Raw genomic sequence first — 27,730 nt, 5'->3', positions numbered from 1 at the left:
ACAGCAGAAGAAGAAGTTCCTTGTTTTTCTGCGTAAGTGTGGGGCATTAAATGTATTGTAACTGTTGTAACTTTAAACTCTGTAACTCGAAATCACCACAATCAAGAGAAATATTCAAATTGCAAACATTGCAAGTACCTACTGAACTGCTTTCATTTTGTATTTTACAACATTTCCATAATGCGAACATGTTGGAATGTTGCAGCAGGATGTTGTACAACAGCTGCATTGTAGAACAGCTGGCATAAAACTGTACACAACAGTTCAACAACGGAGATCAGCTGCAGTGTATTGTCAGCTACTTTGATATCAATCAAATAAAAAAAGCCTTGATTGGAACCTCAATCTGATACTTGAGATTGGCTCAAGATATCCATATCAGTGGCTGTGTCTAATTGATCACCTGGTTGTTGAGGAGAACAGGAAAGTTCTCAGACCTTCTCTGTTTAGTTTGCTCTGATAGTACACACTGTTAATATATCGAAGCAGACCTACTTCACTGTGCTGTCTGGCATCTTGTTGTGTGTTTGTTAATTGTATTCCACCTCACCTCTTGGCCTTCCTCTCACCTTTTCTTGCACTCTTATTGGTTGCTGCTGCTTCTGTCATTTCACACAACTTTTTCCTCTAGTGACTCTCAGAAGACTACACTAGATATTTGGTCAGTGGCTGAGACATATCTAGGCAAACAAACCACACTAGGCATTTACACCTCACCGTTGAGCGACCAGACAACTGCTTTATTTCAGATTGATTTCTCTCCTATGTCTTAACAAATTTCATTCCTTGAAATGCAATGAACGCCTAAAACTCTTAAGCCTAGTTTTATTATACTAGGGTCTACAGAGACATAATAAGATGCAAAACGAAAGGAAAAATAAATATGGGTGTGACCTTTCTATTAAAACTAGATTTCTTAATAAGACTAAATTAGAAAGGAGATGATCAGATTAGTCATGGCTGAAGATCACAGAGGATTTTACATGGTCTTTAAGCCCAAGTTATTGCTGAACATTTAGAACGCATGATGAGCACTTATTGGAATTTATGTAGTGTGACTAGGAGTGTATGTGTCTGTAGTGACATGGGCTATTGATCTCATGATGGAGCTGCTTAAATGAAATATTGATATCACAAGCTCAGTTTAGAAATGCATGTCTCTGGATTTGTGCTCATATGCAGAGTTGTATGTGATTAATGTTGTCCACTTATTGATTTCTGCCACAGCTTAAAGACTATTGAGTGTTGGTGTTTAGAAATATGATCTCGTACATCAAACCAATTGAAGTGATGTAATATTTGTCTGTCATTATTTTTTTATGTGGTCTCATAGTGTTTTGAGGGGGGGGGGGGAGAACTGGTACAGCATTGTTAATTTGGTTTTGTTTGAGGAGCAAAACAGCAGGCAGGACCTTTGCCAATAACAAATGACAGCAAACTGAGAATGTCTTGCTTGTTAGGGGACCTTTATTTGCTCAGTTTAATCTCTGGCGGTTCTCTTGATTTTTTTTTCTTGCAAAAAAAACAATTGATTTACCTTTTTATGTTGCTTAAAGACATGCATATGCCATGTTAAAACCTATAGGCTTTCTGAGTTTTACTTTTTCTTCTCATTTTCTTTCAGAGGTTTCCAGTTGTCTGAAACTATTGCACGCCAAATAGGAAAACTAATGATGGCACTCTTCCTAAGACTCTAATGTTTCTAAATTATCTACATTACGGTACTGTGTAGGTATACTGTACCTCTACAATAGCAGCTCAGAGGAAAAATCTTTTTTTGGCCAGTTTAGTTATTAACATATTTATTTGTTGTTTAAAATACAACCGGATTCCAAAAAAGTTGGGACACTAAACAAATTGTGAATAAAAACTGAATGCAATGATGTGGAGATGGCAAATGTCAATATTTTATTCATAATATAACATAGATGACAGATCAACAGTTTAATCTGAGTAAATGTAACATTTTAAAGGAAAAATATGTTGATTTTAAATTTCACAGTGTCAACAAATCCCAAAAAAGTTGGGACAAGTAGCAATAAGTGGCTGGAAAAAGGAAATTGAGCATATAACAAACAGCTGGAAGACCAATTAGACTCGATTATCTTTAACTTTGCTGTATGTATTTTATATTCTTTATGCATTTTATAGTATGTATGTATTTTATATTCTTTATGCATTTTATAGTATGTATGTATTTTATATTCTTTATGTATTTTATATTCTTTATGTAATTTATTCCTGTTGATCTTTGTTCTTACTGTAAAGTGTCCTTGGGTGTCATGAAAGGCGCTTTTTAAATAAAATTATTATTATTATTATTAATTAACACTAAATAGGTCAATTGACAACATGATTGGGTATAAAAAGAGCTTCTCAGAGTGTCAGTGTCTCTGACGCCAAGATGGTAAGAGGATCACCAATTCCACCATTGTTGCACAGAAAGATAGTGCAGCAATACCAGAATGGTGTTACCCAGCGTAAAATAGCAAAGACTTTTAAGTTATCCTCAACCGTGCATAACATCATCAAAAGATTTAGAGAATCTGTAACAATCGCTGTGCGTAAGGGTCAAGGCCGTAAAACTCTACTGGATGCTCGTGATTTCTGGGCCCTTAAACGTCACTGCACCTCAAACAGGAATGCCACTGTCAAGGAAATAACATAATGGGCTCAGGAATACTTCCAGAAAGCATTGTCAGTTAACACAATCCACCGTGCCATCTGCCGTTGCCAGCTGAAACTCTACAGTGCAAAGAGGAAGCCATTTCTAAGCAAGCTCCACAAGCTCAGGCGTTTGCACTGGGCCAGGGGTCATTTAAAATGGAGTGTGGCAAAATGGAAGACTGTTCTGTGGTCAGATGAGTCACAATTTGAAGTTCTTTATGGAACACTGGGACGACATGTCATCCGGACCAGAGAGGACAAGGATAACCCAAGTTGTTATCAACGCTCTGTTCAGAAGCCTGCATCACTGATGGTATGGGGTTGCATGAGCGCTTGAGGCATGGGCAGCTTGCATGTCTGGAAAGGCACCATTAATGCAGAGAACTATGTTCAGGTTCTAGAACAACATATGCTCCCATCTAGACGTCATCTCTTTCAGGGAAGACCCTGCATTTTTCAACACAATAATGCCAGACCACATTCTGCAGCAATCACAACATCATGGCTACATAGGAGAAGGATCCGGGTACTGAAATGGCCAGCCTGCAGTCCAGATCTTTCACCTATACAGAACATTTGGCACATCACAGAGGAAGGTGCGACAAAGAAGGCCCAAGACGATTGAACAGTTAGAGGCCTGTATTAGACATGAATGGGAGAGCATTCCTATTTCTAAACTTGAGAAACTGGTCTCCTCTGTCCCCAGACGTCTGTTGAGTGTTGTAAGAAGAAGGGGGGGATGCCACACAGTGGTAAAAATGGACTTGTCCCAACTTTTTTGGGATTTGTTGACGCCATGAAATTTGGAAACAACAGATTTTTCCCTTAAAATGATACATTCTCTCAGTTTAAACTTTTGATCTGTGATTTGTGTTCTATTCTGAATAAAATATTAGATGTTGGCACCTCCACATCATTGCATTCAGTTTTTATTCACAATTTGTTTAGTGTCCCAACTTTTTTGGAATCCGTTTTATAGTAAAAAGGTACACTGTTCAACAACATGCTTCTACATGGTGTCCGTGCATCCTTAAAAAGTCTTAGATTCGTGTATCTAAAATTAAAGTTTTAAAATGTCTTCAATTCATTTAAAAAAATGTGTAAGTTGGTCTTAAATACATTGCTCAAAGATCTTAAAAGTCATCGGGGCAGGACGGATTAAAGTTTTCCATCGTCGTGATGGATTTCTGTCATCTGTAAAAATGAGTAGGGGGAGAAGTTTTTAAAACCATCCAATTTAATGATGATACAGGGATTCAACTGATGCTGCTTTCAACCTATAAAGAGAACCACAGTCACAGTTTGATCCAATCAAAGCAGAGAAGGGTGGGCCGTGCTGCCTGGTTCACATTTGGTGCTTTGCCACTGTCTCCGCTCTCATTGGTTCCACACCAGTTAATGGCCTGCCTACTGCCGGTACCCACCCTGAATCAGCCTGGTTTATGGAACTATCTGGTTCCAAATAGACCGAGGTGCCAATTTTGATGTAAGCAGACAGCAACTGTTGATTGGCTATGAAGCTGCATCACTGGATGACCTGCCCAGCAAAACTGCAAACTGCATCTGAACTGCCACTTCCTCCCTGATCGTGTTAACGGACGATGTCACAGAGAGATATTTGAGATGATGGCACAGCATAGCTACACCTGGACTTATAAGCGAGCTGGGATAAGCTAAAGAAACTGAAGTCCGATAATAGGCGCTTAAGGTCCACAGCGAGCAAACTGGCTCAAACACAATGACCTGTTACGATACTGCCCACTTTACATTGATGATCCCGTCCACAGAGCAGGGGAACAACAAGTCACAGTAGCAAATCATCTTCACCTGAGAAGAACCAATAAAGCGAGTGCTGAGTGAAGTCACACTTATCAATGGCAAAGTAGCTTTTGAGCCCGGGTGTGAGCAGCAGAGAGAAGCGAAGGATGACGCCCTGCTACCCACAGGGAACTGCCCGCCCTTTCATGAAGGTGATGACATGTAAATTATTCAACATCCACATATTAAATGTACGTGACCAATTCACAGAAGCCGGGGGTGATACCAGAACTGAAACACCATCACCCCCCTCGTCCCTCACTTTGCCCCGACCTCCTTGGGACTTTTGTATCTACATTCTAACTTTGTACTGTATTTTTTACTGTATGTTAATGTGTTCAGAGAGTCGTCATCATCAGACAGACATGTGCAACTTGCGCGCATGCCCAAACTTTGGGTCCAAGAGAGACGGACAATGCGCCTCTGCGGGAGTGCGCAGCTGGTGTGTCTTTCACAGAGACAGGCTGTCTGCTGCTTTAGTTCTTATAGTTAAACAATATTAATGCCAAAAGATGAATATTGAGGGTTGTGGGTGAAGGACATTTTGGTAGGTGGGGCGCTCTGTTCTGTTGACAGGGCGAGGCACCCTCCTTGTATAACGGTAGAGGAAACACTGCTGGTTTGTGTAGTGTTTCCTCTCTAGATAATTTATTTGTTCAAAAGTAACTAGGTTCGTTAACCTAAAGTGTGGAACTCTTGGGATTTCTTTTTTGTAGAAAACTTGGAGCGTTTATGAAAATTTATGCAATTTTGTTTTGAAATAAGTCATATCCAAAGGGATTCAAGAAACCAGTTTATTCAAACCAGATTTCAACAATGACAGTCCTATATCTTCGCAGGCTGGCTTAGATCTGAACACTAACAGAAATGTTTTCCACTGTGCCAATGAGGGTTTTGTGTGTGTGTGTCTGAGTTAGAAAAAGACCTATTTTAACACCACAATGTTTGAGTAATAGCACATTTAGCATGTCCATTGTGGAATGTTTTTTAAGTCTTTTTTTCTGTTTACTTAAATTTATTATAATTTTTTTTCATATGTCCCACTGTGGGGTTCGCCACATTGCGTGACCTCACAGAAAAGGTTTAGGGAATGTTTTATGCAACCTGACACAACCTAGACTTGAACCCACAGCCTTGGGCTTACGAGACGGTGGCGCTAAACACTGAGCTACCACAGCCACTCTCTGTTTACCTGAAGTATAGTTCCTAATCCATATGAATTATAAAAAAAATTAAAGTTTCTCAGATTTTATCTAGATATTTCCCTTATGCTTTTATTTTCTGTAAATTTTAAAAGCTTTCATTAGTATTATTGTTATAGGACTGTATTCAGCAAAAGAGAAAAATGACTTTTGTTCACAAAATAAAAGGTGTATGAAATTTACACTTCAACACTTCACAAAAAGAGATGGCATTCAAGTACTAGGATTTCTGTCTTGAATTGGGAATGTCCTGTTAGCTCACAAATCCAGATGTCACAAGACAAGAGAAGAAAGTTGTGTGTGTGTGTGTGGGGGGGGGAGGGGGGGTTGTCACTAAAGTGATACTTGTCAGGGGTCTGCTGGCCCACTTCTTTGTTTCCTGTGTTCTCTGCTTTCTGTAAACAGGAAGTAGATCTCTTTATTTCTGTCTTTTACTGTTCTTTCATGTCTGCCTTTGTTTCTTCATTCTTCCTTTTCCTACCTTGTCAGTCTTTGCTTATGCAGAGTAAATATAAAAGGATATAGGCACGCAGGTTCCAGAAAATTCTTGTTTCGAAAAGTAAAACGGGCCATGATTTTGACCTGTTTCATCTAAGGAAAATGTGACTTTAGACAAGATTCCATTCAACAAACAAAACAGCAAAACAGCTTTTTCCCTAAATTTGTTCAAAAAATTGTGCAGGGAGTTTGAAAGGTAAGTGTTTTTAATTCTGAAGTTAGTTTAACCATAAACAAAGCACACACAAAAAAACATTTTAATGGACATCCCCCAAAAAATGGTACAAGCTATTCTTCAAAATAATTCATTTTTGAGGATATATTTTTAAATCTCAGAAGTCAGTCAGTCATGTGGGTAAAACTGTGCCAGGTCAGACTGGAAACAGCTGGTGGGTCACATCATGCCTGGTCAGACATGATTCACAATTGCTGTTTCCACTTCCCTGGTGTGTATCATTTCCTCTTTTGAAACAGACACAAACCACCTGAATAAACTCGTCCGATTATGGTTTTTACACTTCACTCAGAAATAAATTGAATGAATGTGAAAACGGTTTGAACGTTTTTCACACAATTTATTTGCTTATTTTCTAGATGTAGTGATTAGGTTGTGTAACTTGTATCTAGGCTGGGCGTACCAAATTACTTTAGGGCTGATTCCAACATTTAATACCTAGGGCTATGTCTGATTCATTTTAGTTGGGTTATTGTCTTATAATTATAGTTTTTTATCCTTTTTATTGGGTATTGTCACAAAAAATACAAACATTTAATGTTATTTTTGTTGATCTTTTTGAGTTAGTAAATATAGAGCTGAGGCATTCAGCTTTCTTCACTCCCCATCTTCCAAATTCAAATGACAACTGCACTGAAAACCTAACCATTGTGCCTCATACATGTTTTCTACATGCTCTATTCCTGGCATTCCTGTTTTTCTCTCCATGGGCTTCCCCTGGAAATCTGTCAGAATAGGGGAGCTGTGGCTACAGTTCCCTGTGATAGGGTTGTTGTCATCTTTTGTTGCCTTTCCTCTTGTCCCTGTTTAGCATGGACTCGACTATGGACTCATGGACTGCAGGGCTACCCCTTGTTCCACATTGTTGGAGGCATGAGGTGTTTGAGAGAGCAGTGGGTTGAAGCGATGACTGGAAGGAGGAGGGAATCCAGTTGGCCCGGGTTTGGCACGGTGCTGTTTGTTGTTACTAATACCAAAGATGTCAGCATTCGACTCCCTCTGTTATAACATAAGCTACAAACAGTGTCGTATAACACGTACAGAAACCCTGGCTGGGAGCCAAACGCACACATATGAAAATGCTGTCCTCAGAGAATGCTGTTGCACAGTCTTCAGAAAAGAGACCAGTCCCACCTCTTCTCTTTGCCGTACTCTAGGAGTCTTAAGAACTGGAGGGGTTTAACATTTGGATGTGGCTAGTTGGTCTAGCTGGGGAAAAAAAGGTTTTGTAGTTGCTAGCTGAGATTTCTTCATTTGTCTGCCAATGAGCCCCTCCTCGCTTTTGCATTTGTTTGTCTGCCTCAGTCTCTGGCTTTTTAGATTTATGACAGGAACTTAGTCGGTTCCTTAGTCGACCTGAACTGAATGGAAAAGAGGCTTGTGCAGAAGAAGAGACTGCAGGCTTATAGATTATTAATAGGGAGTGTTGTGTTGATAAGAGAATGAAATGAGAGTTGGGTGGGATGATTGGAGCCCAGGCATTTGTTAAAATAACTCAATTGCAACATTAGTACGCAGCTGGATACTACTGCATAGATGCAGTATAAAATGTGCAATACTAATAAATTAGACTTGACAAAAACGGGAATATAGCTGTATCGGAGATGCAACAAGTGTTGCTCTATATAATAACTGTAAAACTCAGGGTCCAGAGGACCAGATTTAACTTTTTTTAGATTTTTCTACCTGGATTATTGAACGTGCATCAGGATATTAATCTCAGGGTATTTGCTATATAAATTATTATTTATACACAACACTTGTTTTGTTATTTTCCTCAGATTAAATTTATTCAAATGTTTCTTGCTTTTTTTGTGGTCTGATTTTTTTGGTTTAGGTTTTTAATCGGCAATAACATGAAGTCTTTTATTGTTAATGTTTTGATTTGAGAATTTAAGGCATTAAAATAAATTCACAGCAGTAAACAAATCAGTCTCATCCAGCTTATCCATGGTTCATGATCTACTTTGTTCAAGTTCAAGAAGCTTTATTATCCCAAGGGGCGATTTGTTTCACAGTCAGTAGGCACACAAAACATCCATACTTGACAAGACATTGAGACATTATAATAACAGTACAGAAATCATCACTGTTCATTGAGAAGTGATCGCTACAGGGATGAATGAGGTTTTTTTGCTTTTTGCATTGATCCATGATTCTTGAGAAGTTCTTGATTTGGGATTACTTGGCTATGGGGCCAAACCCCATTTAGCTTTGTTATACAAGGAAAAATATTGTGAAATGTATAAAGTTACTTTTTAAAATGTTCAAACTGTGTTTAGTGAATTCAATTTGTAAATTGATTGTTTCTTATAAAGTGATTGTAAATTTTGTAGGTTCAAGATGTTTTAAAATCCTAAATTGGACACAAATTGACCAAGATTATAAAGGTCACTCAGTGTATGGCCAATGTCTTAGGAAAGAATTGTTATCAGATTGTTTATGCTTGCCCTTACAACATTAATCATGTATACATTTACATGACATATAAAGGCCTCATGGAACACAAATGTAAATTGCAACAGGTTATAAATGAATCATGTTTGCTCAAAGTGCTAACACGGTTATCAGTATTTTGTCTTTGCTCAAAGACAGTCATTTTCATGTTAGTATACTCTTGAGTCTGCATACTTGCCTTCTGTCTGTGTTTTAGTAATTTCTATAAAAGTCACTGTCCATCATTTTAATAGCTCCCAACATATTTGGAACGCACAGCCTTTATTTTCATTCTCAATTTTTTTTAATGCTGGTGCTGCAACTATGAAGGCAACTAGGGCGTTGGGGGTTTAAATTGCAGACCCACATTGAGCAAGCATGAATGCTCACATGGGTGTTGGTCACTTAGGAAGGCTTTACTGTTAGATCTGCATCATTCTGTTGCTGCATCATCATTTTAAGCATTACAGCATCAAATTTGGTTGTACAGACACAGGCCTTGTTTTTTGTGATATCCGGTCTATTTTACAGCAATAGCGTCTTCTTTTACATATTTTAAGGCATATTGTCAGAAACGTAATATGATAATGCTTAACTAGTTTCAGAAAAAAATTAGGTAAATTTATTGGAAGGCCAGCCAGCTTTTTCTTCTGCCTAAAGAAACTTACATATTAGATCATGGTGTATCTTAATATAATTTAATTTTTTAAGTTAAAATAATGTGCAGAATAATTATTCAGTTAATGTCTTGACCTTTAAATTTTTGGCCTTTCCTACTATTTTTGGTTGCAGTGACATTTAGTTCTCATACATTGTGAGACAGGCTGAAATAAAAACAAGGAGATCAAGAGGTTTACACTGCAGACAAAAGCAGAGATGATTTGCTACTTGAACTGCAGCATTGTGTATGATTCTGTAGGTTGATTTTGACTGTCACAGGAATCAAACGAGTATTTATAGAAGCTTAGCTCCTCCTGCTTCCAATCTGCAGATGGATTACATTTCGCTCAACATTTGTGTAGTTTAATGCAGGGGGTGGGGGTAAAAAAAATCATTTTTAAAAAGAAAGTGCTCACGATGCATGTTAAGACGGAGACAAAAAGGAAGGAGAAGATAAGAAACGATGACTCACTCAGAATGAAACAGGCAGGCACCTTTGGTGGCCAGAACCCTTCATAAGCTGATGCATACCTGCACTGCAGTGCACCCTCCTCACAGTCACTAATGCAGAAATGTGTGGGCTGGCGGGAAGAGATTTATGGAATGGCTCTTGTAATACAAACTTAACACACTCATGCTATACGCAGACTGGAATTATGAAGTCATGGCGGACAAGAATGATGACTTGGCTATAAAATAGGCCAAAGTCCAGATTGAAGGGCGACAGACACATACGCTCATAAACGCACACTGAATCATTTTCACTTGCATCTAATCTCAATGGATTTTTTTAAACGGTCCATTAATCTAGTGAAGTGAGCAGTTCTTGGAATTCAACATTTGTCCATCCACATTAAAGCGGTCTCCCCCTACATCCACTTGTCATCTGTTTTGCTGCCCCTTCACCCCCACCTCCAATTAAAAAAAAAACTTGTAAGAATGTTTTTGGTTTGATTTGGCTTTTTAAAAGTTGTGCAAAGATTCAGTGTTTGACAGTTACCATAGAGTTAACCTTGTGTTTAACAAGTTTAACTGTATGGTAATGTACTGCTTGTGATATCAAACTAAAATTAAGCATTATAAAGGACACAAGTGGATAACCAGGAAGTTTAAAGCCTTTCAGAGACCACTGTTGGTGTAGTCAGAACATTTCCTATTAAAAATAAGCATCCCTGCTCTCTTTATTCTTTTATGGTACAGAAATTAATCATGTTCGGGCTGCTGTTTGATACTCCGTATTGTTATACATTATTAGTGTTTAGCGTATATCTTAGATCTTGTAGAGTACTGTTTGGTGTTTGTTTATAGCGTATATCTTAGTGTATATCTTAGGTCCTTATATACTGTTTCTTTTTTTATACTTTATATTTTTGCTATATTTGGCTGTAACTGGGACCTTGAGTACTCAGTTTCATCCCACCTCATGTACCACATGTGATGTGGATGACAATAAACTTGAACTTGAACTTAATCAACTGTTTTTAGGAGATGGTTTTCTCCATCTTATTTTATGACTGCCTAAAAAGTAAAATGCCTTCTTTCCTGTGTGTGCGCTACTTTAACACGTCCTATATATCCATCTCTTTTGTGTCTTTAAGGAGCATGTGTGAGTGACAAAAGAAGAAGTGGGATCTCTGAGGCTCCGCCCCCTCTGCTGGTGGAGCACCCTGCACATCTGACCAGAGACCCCTTGAGTCACTTTGAAAGGTATAAGTGCAGCTGTAATGTGGCCTCGTGTAAAAAAGAAAGAAAACCATACAGTGTTTTGCCTACCATTATCCAAGGAGCCCCCCCCCCCAACCCACACACACACACCACCCAACACACACACACACACACATCAATACAGCAATTTTTTTTTTACAGACACAATTGGTGGACCATTTTTGAAAAATGGAATGTTAAACTTGTTATTTTAATTCTCAGTATCAAATTTACAGCTAAGCTCTTTCTCAATTTATGAACATTTCATATTATCAGGAAGTACTGGCTCTGGCTGAACTGGTCCTTGTATTCCTAGTCTGGCAAAAGCCCATATGTAAACTAATGGACAATAAGATCTGATGTGTCTTTAGCACAGTAAAGTAAGTGAACGTTGTAGACTTAATTCTGTTGGTCCTGTTACACAAACTTATGCTGTTGCTCTGATAGCTTTATATATGAAAGATTGTTTGACTGTATAGATCTTTTTCATTTCTCTAATTTTTCAGGCTCTGGTAGTAAGAATAATTTCGCTTAGTATCCATCTGTCCATTATCTTTACCCACTTCTTCCTTTTTGGGTCAAGGGGTTCACTGGTGCCCATGTCCAGCCATCACTGTTTGAGAGGCGGGATACACCCAGGACAGGTCGCAAGTCCATCACAGGCCACGAGACAAACAACCGTTCACTCTCTCACTCACACCTAAGGACAATTTAGAGTTACCAATCAGCCTAACATTCATGTTTTTGGTCTGTGGGAGGAAAACAAAAATAAATTTTGTTTAGTAGTTTGGTAAAAACATGTCAGATATTTTTTTCCATCACAAGAGGGTTGGGCAGGGGGGGGGGGGGTGCAGATCTAGAGAAGGTGAGCCTGTGATCGGAAGGTCGTTGGTTTGACTCCCCAAACTAACAACATCTAAATGTGGGTGAGAAAAGTGAATCACCCACACCTGCCTCCACCCTCATTTGCCCCACTCTGGGTCCTTGAGCAGTGCTCTTAACCCCCACCTGCTCCACCAGGCGCCCTAGATGGCAGCTCTCTGCTCCACACAGAGGGCTGTGGTAGCTCAATGGTCTGTGGTTGTGTCGGGAAGGGCATCCGGTGTAAAAGCAATTGCCAAGTCTTCGTGCAAGTTAGTTCGCTGTGGTGACCCCTAAGGAAAGGAGCCCAAACAAAAAAAAAATTTTTTTTTTTCCATCACTAAAAGTGTGCTTTGCATTAAGACTGTAAAAAATTACATCATTGTTATTGCAGCAAGCTAGTCGCATTTTTATTTTCAAAAAGACATTTACAAACATTTGTTAATTTCATATGTATTGGTAAATTGTTCTGCAGAGAATTCTACTCACATTAAAATAATTTCAGTTATGTAAAGCATGAAAACCTGGTTTTATCGGTTTTCTAAACCTTTAAATCTACAGTTCCTAAATACATGTCTCAAATATTGTATACAAATAATTTAGTTTTGTTCTAATGTGCACTGTTGGGTGGGGTTCCTTTTTGTTGTTTAAAATAACATTTAACAAGCTAATGTTTAGCTTCCTCCAGTTTATTTGGAGGCAGCACGGTGGCGCAACTGGTAGAGCTGCTGCCTCTCAGCAAGCAGGTCCCTGGTTCAAACCCCGGTCCAGGGGCCTTCTGGGTGGAGTTTGTATGTTCTCTCCGTGCATGCGTGTGTTTTCTCCGGGTACTCTGGTTTCCTCCCACAGACCAAAAACATGCATGTTAGGCTGATTGGTAACTCTAAATTGTCCCTAGGTGTGAGTGAGAAAGTGAATGGTTGTTTGTCTCGTTTGTCTCTGTGTGGCCCTGTGATGGACTTGCAACCTGTCCAGGGTGTACCCCGCCCCTCGCACAGCGATTGCTGGACATGGGCACCGGCGACCCCCGTGACCCAAAATGGAACAAGCGGGTAAAGAAAATGGATGGATGGATAGTTTATTTGGCACTGACTGCTAAATAATCATAGAAGGAAAAAAATCATCTCAAGTCCTGCTTCATAGGTCTTGACTGTTACACCTCTCATTTCAGGGACACCGAAAAAACTTTAACCTAATATTTCTGCTGTAGGTTGATGGATGCAAAGGTGTACTGCCATATTGCTGTTATTGCTTTCCTCTGGTGCATGCTGTTGATCAACACTCCTTGGAAATTCATGAAAATGTTTTTACTGAACTAAAAAAAAATATGCCTCCCACACATCTCAAGCAACTTTTTTCAGGCACTGGTGGAGCGCCTTGCTCTCGTTCGTTATCTCCTCAGACAGGATTTTATGCTGCAGTAGTGACACACTAACTTGTGATAGTGTTTATTAAAAGAGGCAAAGTGGCTTTTTCCTGCCTTTTTCCTTTCCCTGCATATGATGAGGAATGGCAACTTGTTTGGGGGAGTTCTGCCTCTTTACATATTAAAGCAATGGTAGCAAAAGTTTATTCTGAACCTTACTCTTGGTCATTAAAAAAATATAAGACTACTAATACTATTTTTTTAATCATACTAGTCATTTAAAATGTAACCATAAAGGACTGAAATTTAATATTTTACATTTTTCTTAAGTTGTTTGAGAGATGTGTTTAACTTAATATGGTATAGCTTTGTAACACTTTTGTTTGTAGTCAACAGGTCAGTCATGTGTTTTAATATGTAAAGCAAGTTTTCTGTAGGACATGTTTTATATGTTTACTTTCAGTTTTATGAGGGAATTAGTTTTGTCTTAGGAATTGTGTGGAAATTGTATTTTATGGCCAAAAATTAAAAAAGTAAATAAAAAGGTATAACTTTCTAAAACTGGTACTACACGAGTAGTAAGGCTGTAATTTAACAATCGAAATTAATGATATACTGTATATTGTTTGTTTGTAATGTTTTAAATGGGGAAAAAGTGCAATTCTAAGTTCAGCGTCTTAGATTTAACAGCACTATGTTGAGGCTGTCTGATGTGGTCCCACCAATATCATGGTCTTAACATTCAGCTGCTCTGTTCTCATTCATTTCATCTGATTTGTTTGAAACATTTGAACTGTACCTCTTTGTACTGACTTTTTTAACTGTAATGTTTCTCATGTCATTGTCTTTCATTACACCCTGCTCTGCAATGAAGCCAGTAAAAACAAACAAAAATAATTGTCTTTAAAAAAAGCCTTAGTTTTATGTTGGTTTTTTAAAATCTAATTCATGAGCTCCATGTCAAAGTTTTTTTTTTTTTTTTGTAGTTCCCTCTAAAATGGATAAAGACACAAAGACCTCTGCTGTTTACTTGTGAATTTCAATTTTAATAAAGGTTGTAGGACACGTGTTAAGAATTGATATACATATTGCTATATTACAGGATCCTAATAAAATCTTTTATTTTAGATATAAACTCACTCGACAGCAGGGTCAGAGATTCTCTTTGCAAAAGTCAATAAATTCACAACAGGTTTCTTGTTTTCTTAGTGTTTTTATTTTTGTTTGTATCAAGACAAATTTGCATTTGGTTAAGCAATTACCGGTAGATGTTTGTGGAATGTATCTTGATAAATTTGATGTTGAACTGGGTCTTTTTTTAACATCATTAGGATGCATGTCTTGTGTGCTTTGAGCTCCATCCAGCCATTAGCTTCCACTTGCTCCAAAGTCAGGTTGCGGGGGCAGCAGCTTGAGCAGGGAGGCCCAGACATCTCCTTCCACTGCCACTTCTTCCAGCTCTACTGGGAAGATACCAAGACATTCCAAGGTCAACCAAGAGCAAGGTCTCTCCAGCATGTCCTGGGTCTTCCCCAAGGTCTCCTCCCAGTTGGACATACCTGAAACTCCTCCCTAGGGAAGCGCCCAGAGAGCATCCTTACCAGATGCCCAAACCACCTCAACTGGCTCTTTTCGATGTGGAGGAGCAGCGGTTCTACTCTGAGTCTTTCCCAGAATACTGATCTTCTCACCCTATCTCGAAGAGAGAGTCCAGCTACCCTTTGGAGGAAACTCATTTCAACCACCTGTACCACCTGTACACCAAGGAACATGGTCAAATGCCTTCTCCAAGTCCACAAAACACATGTAGACTGGACAGGCAAACTCCCATGACCCCTCGAGGAGCCTAGTGAGGATAAAGACCTGGTCTAGTGTTCTGCAGCCAAGACGGAACCCGCATTGTTCCTCCTGGATCTGAAGTTTGACCATTGATTGGACTCACTTGTCCATTACCCGGAAATGGACCTTACCAGGGAGGCTAAGGAGAGTGATGCCCCTATAATTGTAGCACACCCTCCGGTTCCCCTTTTTGAAGAGGGGAACCACTACCCCATTCTACCAATCCAGTGGCACTGCCCCCGATGCCCACATGAGGTTTGTTGCAAAGGCATGTCAACCAAGACAGCCTCGTTACATCCAGAGCCTTAAGGAAATCAGCGTAGCTCTTGTCCACCCTCGGAGCCTCCGAGGAGCTTTTTAACTACCTAGGTGACCTCAGCCACATTTATGGACAGACTAACCCCGAAGTCCCCCGATTCAACTTCCTCCATGGAAGATGTGCTGATGGGATTCAAAGAGTATTCCTTCCACTTCCTGATGACATCACTGGTTGAAGTCAACAGCACCACACCTTCACTGAACGCATTGTTAGTAAAGTGCTGCTTTCCCCTCCTCAGCCTCCTGATGGTTTGCCAGAATTTCCTTGGAGCCGATGGAGAGTGTCTATCCAAGGCCTCACCGAACTCCTCCCACATCCGAGCTTTTGCGTCAGCAACAGGCAAGGCTGTGACCCCCTTGGCCCTCTGGTACTCCTCAGCCGCAGTCTCGCCAGCCAACAAGGCCCAAGAGGAGGACTTAGAAGATGGCCACAACGAGAAGCACCGACAACCTTGTGGCCACAGTTAAAAGCAGCCACCTCAACAATTGAGGCGTGGAACATGGCACACTCAGACACAATGTCCTCTGCTGCAGCTAGGATGTGGTTAAAGCTCTCAAAGTGGTTAGTAGGAAAGAAAAGGCCATTGTGTGGATAAAGCCTCCTAAATCCTGCCTGGTTAGCCCAAGTTGCAGTTGGGACACGAAACTAGTAGCAGTAAAGTAGCAATTAAAACAGCTGTCAAACAGGCAGGACACACAACGCTGCTGGGTCAAACGGTTCGAACAGTAAATGGAAAGAAATTATTACGGTGCTCCCAGTCTGTGTAGGAGCATTTAATACCCAATTAACAGTCTTTGCGAAGCTGTGTTCATTGTGTTAAATAAATTGTGTAAACTATTACCTTCAAATGCAAGGTGAAAATAATTCAGCTGGAGCTCAAAAAAACAGAAAGATGGATGGAGAAAAAACAATCGGATTTCACTATAAAAGAGTTAAAGCACATTGGCAGGTAAATCACCAGCGGCAATGATAAAAGTGGTTTATTGGGGCCTTCTGTCTGTCAATTTATTTTAAATGTATTGCACTATGTCCTTATAGCTATCCCTGTTTTTATTTTTTATTGTTTGGTATGAACAGGCAGCAACATTCTCTGCAGTCATGATGGTAACACCAGCTGTAACAGAAATGTCTATTGATTTAGGCCAAAAATGTTTTAATGATTGCAGATTGAAGTGTGTAATTTCACTTCTCTCCTGAGCCGAGTTTTGCATTGATAATCGATTTCTGCTGGGAGTTTTGCGCTGCAGTTGGCAGTTCTCTCTGTTTTACTGTGTACGTTGTTTTTCCACCAAACTCCCCAGAATGTTATTGACATATGCATCTTGAAACATAGAGTTTTGTTGATTGATTTTGATCATTAGTGTTTAAAAAACAGGAAAGTTAGCCTTTTTTTCCCTCTATTTTTTTTTTACATCACACAGAATTGCTTATATTGTCAAATACAACTAAAACTATGTTTAACTTTTATCAGTATAACTTAATTTTCAACGTAAGTACATTTACAAAAAAATTTTCTAAATTTCTTAATTTAAATTTCTAATGGTCCATGTAGATAAAAAGGAAATGGATATTCTTATAGAGTAGATATTCAATATTTTTGTGTACTGTGGATGGATTCATAATCAGTACTGTACCTATTGTTTCTTGGGCTTGTCCTTCAGCTCATGACACAAATCTCACTGTCCTTATCCTGTCTCAATTTTCATTTTTTCCCCCTTCTTCCTTTATGGAAACATTCTGTGTTCTCAGATCTAAAACGAAGTGACTTCAGACATTTTGCCACAGTCATTTGTGTATCTCAGCCACTCCACAGAGAGTCATAGAGACACGGCTTCAGGCCACCTTGTTTCGTTTTACTCCCCTAATATTAGCCCATTCCTCGTTCTGCTCCAGTTGAGAGGCATTACTACTGCTCAGAAAATCAGCACTCCCATCAGTGTTGTCTTGGAAACTGTTGAGCTTATCAGGCTCATACGACCCAAGGACAGCTCACAGACTCAAAAAGCATCGTTGCTAGTTTTCTTGTTAAAGATGCTTCAGATAGCAGCATGCTTTTATAGACGCTTATTGTGGAAGAAAGGGATTAAAATAAAAGTCTTCATATTTGTAACATATAAAACATGTTAGAGGAACTAAGAGTGCCATTTTTTATTTTAAATTAGCAGCACAGGCACATCCTCAATTTATTGGCACTCAAGCACCCATCGCTTCGATATATTTTTAACATGTATTGAAACATTGCGTTCTCAGAAGGGAGGCTCCTTAGATTTAGTCATAAATTGTGAAGCAAGAGAAGCTTGGAGTGCTCTTGTTGCGTTTTCCCCCCAAGTGGTTGTGAGAGACTGTGGTTGTGCAATCTCTAAAAGGGGATTAAACCTTTAAAGAGGATACGAAGGGAAAAAAGAGGATCGACACATAGAAGGATGTGAAGGGGGGAAATTGTGCTCTTGTAGGGAAGTAGTGATGGCAACCACTCCTGAAAGACAACATCACTAAAAGAGAGGAAAAGGGGAGCGGGGCCAGGGTGACTGGGAAAAAGAGAAAAAAAAGATTGAGGGAACGTGATATGTTAATGAATGAGGAAGCGTGTGGCGAAGGATGGATGAGGAAATGCATGTCTGTAACCACATAGGGAGCCAGGCTGTTTAAAAGAAACATCAAAGTAACTAGCACTCAACATAAATCTAACTGGCACACACATGCTAATGCACAGACACGTGGAGGCAGGGCCCGAGACGGTCTTGAGCTCAGAGGAGACCTGAGCTGTCCTCTGCCATGTGTGATTTAAAATACAGTGAGTTTAAATGCATGGCTCAGACAGCAGTATAGGAACATGTGTACGTGAACTGTTTTATTTAAGGCAATTCATATCTGCTACTGCTCAGAGCACTGCTGTTTACTATTTTTTACATAAATGAGATCAAATGGCATTGAGGGAACCAGTTGACATCTAGCTGATAGTGTTTTGACATGGCTTTGTGAACAGAAATGTTCATGTGTCCATTTGATGAGAGTTCTGCGAAGGAGTTAAACTCAAAGCAGTCTGCTCCTCAGATAAATAGTGTTAAATTATTATTTTTATACATGAATGTTTCTGTTCAGTACACTGAGATGACTTCTGTTGCGACTTGGCGCTATATAAATAAAGTGAATTGAATTGATTGATTGATATCATTTTTAGTATCTTTTAAACCCAGTTGAACAAGTTTGGCGTAGGGTTTGTGTTTTAGTCTCCGTGTATTTTGGAAAAGGTGAAAATAGAGATGTATGCAACTTTCTGTTGTGTTGTCAGTGTCACTTGACGTGTGCAGCACAGAGCCCTTGTCAAAGAAATTAATTAGAAAAAGAAAAAAAGGGCGAGGACTGATTTTCAGGCTACTCAGTGTCCTGGAATTCCAAGTATTTTGAGAGGATCAAAACAGCAGGACAAGTGATCTGATATTCTGAGGATAAATCAAGGGACATTTTCTAAACAAGTACTTTACAAGAGCTTGCCAAAATAAGTTATTTTAACTGTTATTTTTTTATTTTTTGCAAAACTACCAAAAGCTCTGTTTGAAAAAACTGAAAGAATGCCTGCACTTCATTGTAGCTTTTATAAAAAGACAAAAGATTCAACTAACAAAATAAAAATACTGCAGTATGATAGTTTGTCCAAACAGTGAGCCATCACACTAGTCTTTTTGCAGGCACTGCACTAAAAGTAACACCTGTGTGTGGTTGTGTGTGTGTGTGAAAGTTCCATAACTTTAATAATGAGCATGTAGCACCGCTCAGCAACCAATATGATGGAAAGAGATGCACACATGCTTGAAGAATACCAGCTGGTGCAACCATCATTTGTGTTTTTAATTAAATACTTGAGATTTTATGTATAAGAGCTTTTCTAGTTAAAGTCAGAGTAAAACACACAAAAAAGACCATTATTATCATATCATTTTTAGGTTGCTACTTTTGTTCATCATTTAATAGAGAAATGACTTTTATTAGGAATGGCACATGGTTTGTTTGTGTACTGGAGGTCCATGAAACAAAACCGTGTACTGGAATGTTACAAAAGGAAAATCAGAACCTCCTATTAGCTGCAGATAACCTTCTGAAAGGTTCAGATGATCCTGAGGTGCTTTGAGCTTCTAGGCAGAATTGGCACAATTATGGAACTCATAAGAGTTATCAAAATAAACCTTTCCTGGATCTTTGCAACAAAGCTGAGTCTTTTAAGCAGGGTTAGAAGTTTGTATTATGACAAGTAGCTAAAGATTTAGTAGAGAGTAACTATAGAATAGAATAGAATAGAATAGAATAGAATAGAATAGAATAGAATAGAATAGAATAGAAACAGCTTTTCTTATCCCACGGATGGAAAATTCAAGTGTAACAGCAGCAACAGATATAAAGGTCCACACAAACTAAAATGTAAAAAAAAAAAAACAATATATAAAGAAATAAGATGAGCAAAAACAATAATAATGTTCAAAAATGTTCAATTTGTATTGAACATTGAGAATGGCAGACTATTTACAGTACAGTATTATAGGTAGTGTGGGTGATTGAGCAAAGGTCAGCATGCATTTAATATTTATTGAGTTTGTTGGGATGCTTTATTAGTTATTTATTTTTATATTATGCTTTATTTGCCAATGGCTGGTTCATGTTCGTATTTTGAAAGGCTTATTTATATATCTAGTCAGAGGTTTACCCACAAATATGCCTGCTTTTTACTCTGAGAGTGGGTTGATCATGCTTTGGGGTTGTGTTTCACTGGTAGATGGAAGAGTGGATTTAATTAAATGCCAGCAAATCCTAGAAGCAAACATCACAATGTGTGTTTAAAAGCTCAAGATGAAAACAGAGTGGCTTATACAAGAGGGTGGTGATCCATGTCCCATCAACAGAGTCACAGTGGACCAGTTCAGAAGGTGCAAGTTGAATATTTTTCCATGAATCCCAGAGTTAAGAATTTTATAAGAAATAAAGAGGTATTAGAATTGTTGGAATGTTAAAGGAGATCTATATTTTAAGGAAGTAAAAATAAAATATATATATTAAAAGCCTCAAAGAAACTCCTAAGATTCTCAGGAGAAGCCAAACATTTAAAATGTTGTGACAAAAGTCCTTTAAAACTTTATTGTGCATGAAATATGTGTTTACAGGGCACATAGAAACAAATATAAACCACACATAGTTGACATTTAAATTAATTAAAACTTAATATTTAAATCAAACTTCACTGTTGGGAGTTTGAATCTCTTCCACTCACATGCACAGAAATCTGAGAAGAGACAAACTTGGACAAAACAGACAAATCTCCCTCGTTTTCTGCTGTGCACGACTCTTTGTGTCGCCAGAATCGTGTCAAGTGGAATTTAGAAATGCTACTCTCTGCAGTTCTTCGTCCTCCCAAGCTGCATAAGCAAAGCTTAGCTAAGCTAGCTATGCACAAACACTTTCTTTCTTCTTTTTTTTTCCTCCCAGGGTTATGAGAGAAATAACTGTGGCCAAATTAATTTTCTTCTCTCTGCTTGTGCTGCTGCAACCTGAGGGATCATTGAGGCAGAGAATCAGCCAAAAAGAGCCAAGATGGTGCTGAAGGAGGAAAGGAGAGCAGTGGAATTTTAATGGGGCTGTCTTGTCTTTTTCCTTTCCATCTAAGAAAAGCAATTACGGTACTATCACTTCTCTCCTCTCTGCTGTGTTTGCTTACCTGCACGTCTGACTTTAGAGCACACAGTTTGTATGTTACATGTGCAAAGGGCAGATGTACTGCTGGGTATATGGGAATGCTGATACAATAGGAACGTTTCTGAAAGCTTGAATATAGTCAGGGTATTTTAAATACCATTTTAATACCATAAATGTTGTATTGTACATGCTGCATTTGCCTAAAGTGGTGAGCTTTATAACTGGTAATATCAGCATAAATTTTAGTTCTTTCCTTTTAAATTGTGATTGTAAAAATGTATTTGTTGTATAGTGCCTTTTTTTAGGTTGTCTGAATGTTGAGTTAGATGTCGTCGAAGTTTTGAAAAATAATAAACACAGATGAGCAAATGACAGAACTGATGGACAGATGGGGCAGTTGAAGCAACAGTCGAGGTAGTACTGCGAGATGAGCGAATGTTGTCTAAAGTTACTTAAAAAGCCAACAGAAATACAACAACGACAGGCAAGTCTGTTTATACAGCACACTTTAACAAGATTCACAGTTCTCAAGATAAACTAAAATACAATAAAACAGTGTGTCGACAGGGATAACGGAATAAAATCAAACAGGACAAAAAGATAATAGAAGAAATGGAACGATTGCTTTGGGAAACCCTGTGATTCAGTTTGTGAACTTCATATCTCACTGTTGATAAAGTTAAGTCTGTTTCTATCAGGTGTTGGTATCAGGGTCTGTGTCAACATCCAGATATGAATTCAGATTTGACAATCGGATGCAACTGATTAGAAACTGGGCTATTAATTTACACTATAAAACTGGTAGACTTTATATCTTTGTTTCTTTTAGAGCTTGGCTGTGAACTTTGACTGATGCAGCCGGTCTGCAAGTTCATTACGCCTTTCATTTAGAGAAAAGATGTAAGAGATTACAGAAAATGTAAGATCGCGTCATTTGTCAAACACCAATCATTATGACCGTTGTGTTGGATTGTACAATTTTAGCAACAAAGGAGAAAACTGCTCAGCTAAAACATGATTTTTGTTGGAGTCAGGATGATTTTCAGCAGAAAGCAGAGATGGTAAATGGATTACAGAATACTTGCTCTGTTTCATCATGCTGAACAATCAACCACTATCTGGAGAATGCTGGATTGCAGCCAGATGGAAAAACTGTAAATCAAGCTAGATAATATTTGGTATCCAGGCAAGCCCTGGGTTAGGTCTATACCAGTGTGATTGCAAGAAGTGATGCTTAATGCTGTAACAAGATGTTAATCAGTGGCTTAAAACATGTCAAACCTTTAAGTTCAATTTAAAATTATTTGTTGTGAAGCTGCAACTCTGCATTCCTTTTTATCTCACTAACAAACATGTAACGTCACTTCCACTCTTAACAGGTATGGAGGATCAGTCATAATCATGTTGTTCAGTTGAAGTACCGGTACACTTGAACAATTCAAGCAATTTTAAATTTGGTGGTTTTCAGGACAATTTTATCAAATTATGAGCAACTTCTTGAGCAAGCCAAAGTTTCATTCCATTAGTAGTCCTGCTCGCCCACCTCTACTTGCACAGCAGGCAAAGAGAGAAAATAGTTCTGCAGTCCAAATTACAGTATTGTTATGATCAGAGTGTGGAGTGTGCTGCAAAATTAGCGACAGCTAATTAAAGTTGATGTGGCAGCCGACATGCCAGTTTGTTCTGAGATGCAGAGAAAATGGCTCAGCTCCGCAGCTGACAAAGACTTGAGTGTAAAAGGGTGAAAAGAATATTCTTTGTCAATATTGCAGATCTAAAAAGCAAAAATCTAAACCATAAATATGGTCAAAATAAAAATAGTTTGTGCTGTGGTTGACAGAGATATATGATTTCCTACACCCTCATGTAACCTTAAGGTTTGGGCTTTTTTTTGCCCCAAATTCATTCTGAATTGGTGCTCCACTATATGTCCCGGCTTTTTGCTTTTACCCCGAAGCAATCTCATAAATGTGTGGAGCAATTTGGTGTGGCATTTCTTGATTCCGCTGCTGTTGTTCTTATAGTTTTTGCTCTGATGTGGAGGGGGGAAAAAAGAAGTGATTTTGTGTTTTGAGGTGAAATGAGACTGTTCAGAAATACTGAGATAGTTCACTGTAGCTTTTTGATGTATTTTTTTCTGTTGTAAGCTTAATAGGAAGCTGCACACAAGTTTTCATGTATATAATACACATAAGTGAGACTGATGAGGTCATACTGCAGAGAACCTCCAAATCATCAACATAATAAATATCTGAGTAAATGAGCTCTGGTGTTCAGTGTTCAGTACCCCTCATTTTGACTACTTCTGCCTTCTTTTGCTGACCTCCTCTCTCTTTTGGCATTTTTAGGATGCGAAGGTTCGCCTATTGTAAGGTGGTTTTAGCCACCTCTCTGGTCTGGGTGATGCTGGACATGTTCATTCTGCTCTACTTCAGCGAGTGCAACAAGTGTGACGAGAAGAAGGAGCGAGGACTGCCTGGGAGGGATGGTACGTGCTTCTATCCACATTCACACATTTTTATACTTTGCATGACGTTTCTCAAAGACAGTGCTTCCGTATGTGTATCTACCATAGATACCCTGTCAAGACCACGAGACGGACCTGGTGAAGGCGGGAAGCCGGTGGTGATTCCTAAAGAGAACCAGGAGAAAATGAAGGAGATGTTTAAGATCAACCAGTTCAACCTCATGGCCTCAGAGATGATTGCTCTCAATCGATCACTTCCTGATGTTCGTCTAGAGGGGTGAGCAGCCTTCCAGAATCATTTCATAAAGCTCTATGTCACTATGTGTCAAATCCTTTTCCAAACCAGGTGACAAGCTTAAAAACTGCACTTTTTGTAAAATAAAAAAATAAAAAACCCGTAACAACAGATACGTGGATACTTACAGCAAATGTGGGTTGAGAAATCTCAACAACTGTTTTATTATATTTTATATTTGTACAAATTTGTCATAATAAAGCAGATTTTTGGTGCAGATGAAATGTGCACAATGGAAACATGAAGGCATTATTTTGCTTTTGTAATATTTCAATAATCGTAAACAAACATCTTTCTCTGAAGAACATATCTACCTTTCTTTGTCTCTGCCCCCCCCCCCACCCACCCTCTCCACCACACACACACACACACACACTACTGTCCGCATGATCAAACTCTGAAACAAAGTAAATATAGAAAATAATCTGAGAACATTTTTTACCATAATTATAAAGCCCTAATTAAAACCTGGATTGTTTGTGGCTGTAAGAGATTTGCGGTTCAAATTAAACAATTTGTCTGGCGACACCTGAAGGGGAAGGTCTGATTTTTTTTTTTTTTTTTTTTCCCTGGAGACCCTGATACAGTTTAAAAGTAAATACACTGCATGAATATGTGACAGGAGATGTAGTTGAGTCATGTTTTAAGTCTATCTTATGATTATGAACTCTATAAAAACCCATCTTCATGCATCACGACATGAGAATAAAGTTTGTTTGTTTTTTCGTTATTTATCAACATCAAAACGCAGCAAACGTGGTGTTTTTCATGTGTCCCTTCCTTAGTTTGCTTTAAAAAAAATCTGTGTGAATATAAGCTCGATCCAAGAAGATTAAAAGAGACTCTGCTTTAGATTTCACTTTCTGAGCATACAAAGTGAACAACAGCTGTGAAAACAACCACAGGGAACTAATGTGTTGAAAGTATCTTTTTATGTTCAGTTTTGTGTGTAAAACGAACAGACTTAATAATTTAAAATGGCACCAGGGACAGCCAGCCAGTAATTTTGTGTCAGCTTCCTGTCGCACCAGCAGTTGTTTCTAAAAGGTCCATTTCATAAAATGACACAATTTTCAACAGGCCCACCTTCTAATATCCTACTTAAACAGACGTCCCTACTCCCTGTGAGTCATCACCCATGGTACGCCTCAAATATTCTTCCCTCACTGTCTTGTTTTAAAAGGAAATGTGTCACTTAAAGAAAGCAATGAAATCATTTTGGGACCTTGAAGATTTCAGAACATTTTGCTCTGATACGAGGAGTATACGCTTTTATAGTTCCATCCATCCATTTTCTTTACCCGCTTATTCCATTTTGGGTCACGGGGGTCGCCGGTGCCCATGTCCAGCAATCACTGTGCGAGGGGCGGGGTACACCCTGGACGGGTCGCAAGTCCATCACATGGCCTTTTATAGTTTAAAAATGTAAAAGAAATAAAAGCAAAACATGTTTTTGCTCCAGTATAGTGTATTTAAAAATGTGAAGACTTAATGTGTCTCAAAAAAACATTTTGTACACCTTTCACTAAATAATACTGAACTCAGCTATAATACTTTTATTGTCACTTTGTCGATCTAAGACTGTCTGACTTGAATAATTCATCCATTCAACCTTTATTTAGACAGGTTAATCCCATTGAGCCTCTGGGACTCATTTACAAGAGAGACCTGCATTTTAACAAAAAATGATGATGACAATGGACAACAACAATAGACAATCATAAAGGATGCATATAAATTTTAAAAAATTGTTTTTTTTTTTTGTTTTTAACAAGTGAAAATAAAACAGTAATTAAAAAGGATAATTAAAAGGAAAAGTAGTGAAAGGTGACTTGAATAATAAAGGCTAAGTAGGTAAATCGGAATTAAATTGACTTGTGAAACAAATATGAAGGTTTTAAAACAAAAAGCTAACGCTGGAATAAAAATGCAGTTTTGAACAATGTTTCTAATTTTGCATAGAATTACATTGACCCTGAGTCTTCCACAAGTCCATTACTTCTGTGCATTCAGGATTTTTTTCCTTAACGTCACCAAAACAACTTGGCCTAAAGCCAATTTCTAAAGGAAATCAACTTTTAAAACACGACTGAGGAAATGCAAGTTCATTTTCAATGAACTCCCATTTTCATCTGTTCTATACAGTTCAAAGGTCCAGAAACAGAAAACTAATGTTGAGTGTGCATGAGTACCTGTGTCCGTGTGTCTGTCTCAGACAGGATGATCGGGCACTCAGGGCAACAGACCATTATGCATCTGGCCAGTTGCATTAATAATATGTCAAGGGTAGTTTAGGCAGTCAGAAATCAGCTCAGCTTTCAATTCCCCTCTGACCTTTTTTGATCTTGCTGAGAAGCATACAGCGGTCAGTAATGAGTCTTTTCAGCATGACACAGTGAGAGAGACAGCCTGAGAGACATAAGACTGTCAGGCAGAGACATGTTAATACCAGACAGGCAGGAAAGAATGAAGACATTGATCCATGAAATGGGTTTTAGTCTCTGAGCGAGAGTTGATTACTAGGTGTGCTTTCACTCAGCCTTCCCTCCGTCTATCTACTTTTCCAATTAGGAGATAAGACGGCGTCAATATCAAGCAAAGGGAATGTGGACCTGTGTGTAAGCATGCATACATTTGGATGTAATTTATATGCGAGTCATGTGTTTTCATGTTTATTGATCAGCAAGTTTAGAGGAACTCTGTAAATATATTGCAATGAAGAGGGTTCCCATTTGAGCAGCTTAATGTAAAAGGAACATTTTATGAAGCTCAGTCAAACATGCATGTGTATATGTGTGTGTGTGTGTGTGTGCGTGTGCGTGCGTGCGTCCGTGTGTGTGTGTGTTTGAGTGCAGCTGGGTGGTTCTCCAGTGTATGAAAACACTTTCCATGACTACGCCTTTCAGAAAACTTGACATTTTCTCTCATTATTTATTTTTTTAGTTGCTGACTGCAGTGTTTTTGAGACACGTTTATGGATTTATGTGTGTGTGTGTGTGTGTGTGTGTGTGTGCAGTGTTGCGAGAGTGATGTTGTTTAATTAGAACCAGTTTGCACACCCATCTTAAATATTCCCACAATCCAGTGGCTTGAGACCCAGCATGTAACTCATTATTCTGCTTTTACAGCCGTTAAGCATTTCTCCTCCTCCCTGGCTGTTTTACCAAAATCTGCATTACACAACTTAAAGAAAGTGTGCGTGCCTCAGTTTGTCAGGCAAAACTCAACAAAAGTTGTCCTAAAACTGGATAGTCTGCTTCGAATAAAGAGCGAAAGACTTGATGACTCTGTTTTTACAGTCAATCATCCTCTGTCATCATCAGCCTCCCTCCTTGTGAAGAGTATGAGCACAGCCACAGCAGAGACTGAGCATTTCTGTCTTCTTTAACGTCCTCCAGAGGCAGCTGCAGAATAAGTATACTCTTGACCCCCTCTCTGTTACATTCCTTCTGTCATAATCAGCAGCAGAGGAGGGGAAGCACTTCAGCGCTCAGGATGATCACGAGGAGGAGGGGGGAGTAATGAAGATGGAGGAAATAAGATCATATTCCATTTGGCTGTTGGGAGAGTTGAATTTTTCAGAGAAAGGAAGTCACAAGGGTGGTATCAGTTCTGTCTTCTGCTGATGGATGAGCTGCTTACTGTGGGTTTAAAAAAAAAACTGACTGATAGACCATTTAA

General features: G+C 38.7%; 1 protein-coding gene across 1 annotated transcript in view; it reads left to right on the top strand.

Moving 5' to 3' along the window:
* galnt1 (UDP-N-acetyl-alpha-D-galactosamine:polypeptide N-acetylgalactosaminyltransferase 1) overlaps positions 1–27,730 on the top strand; it is a 63,262-nt gene that overhangs the window by 12,948 nt on the left and 22,584 nt on the right. The window contains exons 2-4 of the mRNA XM_037676309.1: positions 11,115–11,223; positions 23,636–23,775; positions 23,863–24,031. Coding sequence (XP_037532237.1) covers positions 23,637–23,775; positions 23,863–24,031 — 308 coding nt within the window. The 5' untranslated portion in view covers positions 11,115–11,223; position 23,636. The remainder of the gene's footprint in view (positions 1–11,114; positions 11,224–23,635; positions 23,776–23,862; positions 24,032–27,730) is intronic.

This window comes from Nematolebias whitei, chromosome 5, assembly GCF_014905685.2.
Source record: "Nematolebias whitei isolate Nwh7 chromosome 5, NemWhi1, whole genome shotgun sequence".
Taxonomy (NCBI): domain Eukaryota; kingdom Metazoa; phylum Chordata; class Actinopteri; order Cyprinodontiformes; family Rivulidae; genus Nematolebias; species Nematolebias whitei.
This window is presented reverse-complemented; position numbering and strand designations above follow the sequence as displayed.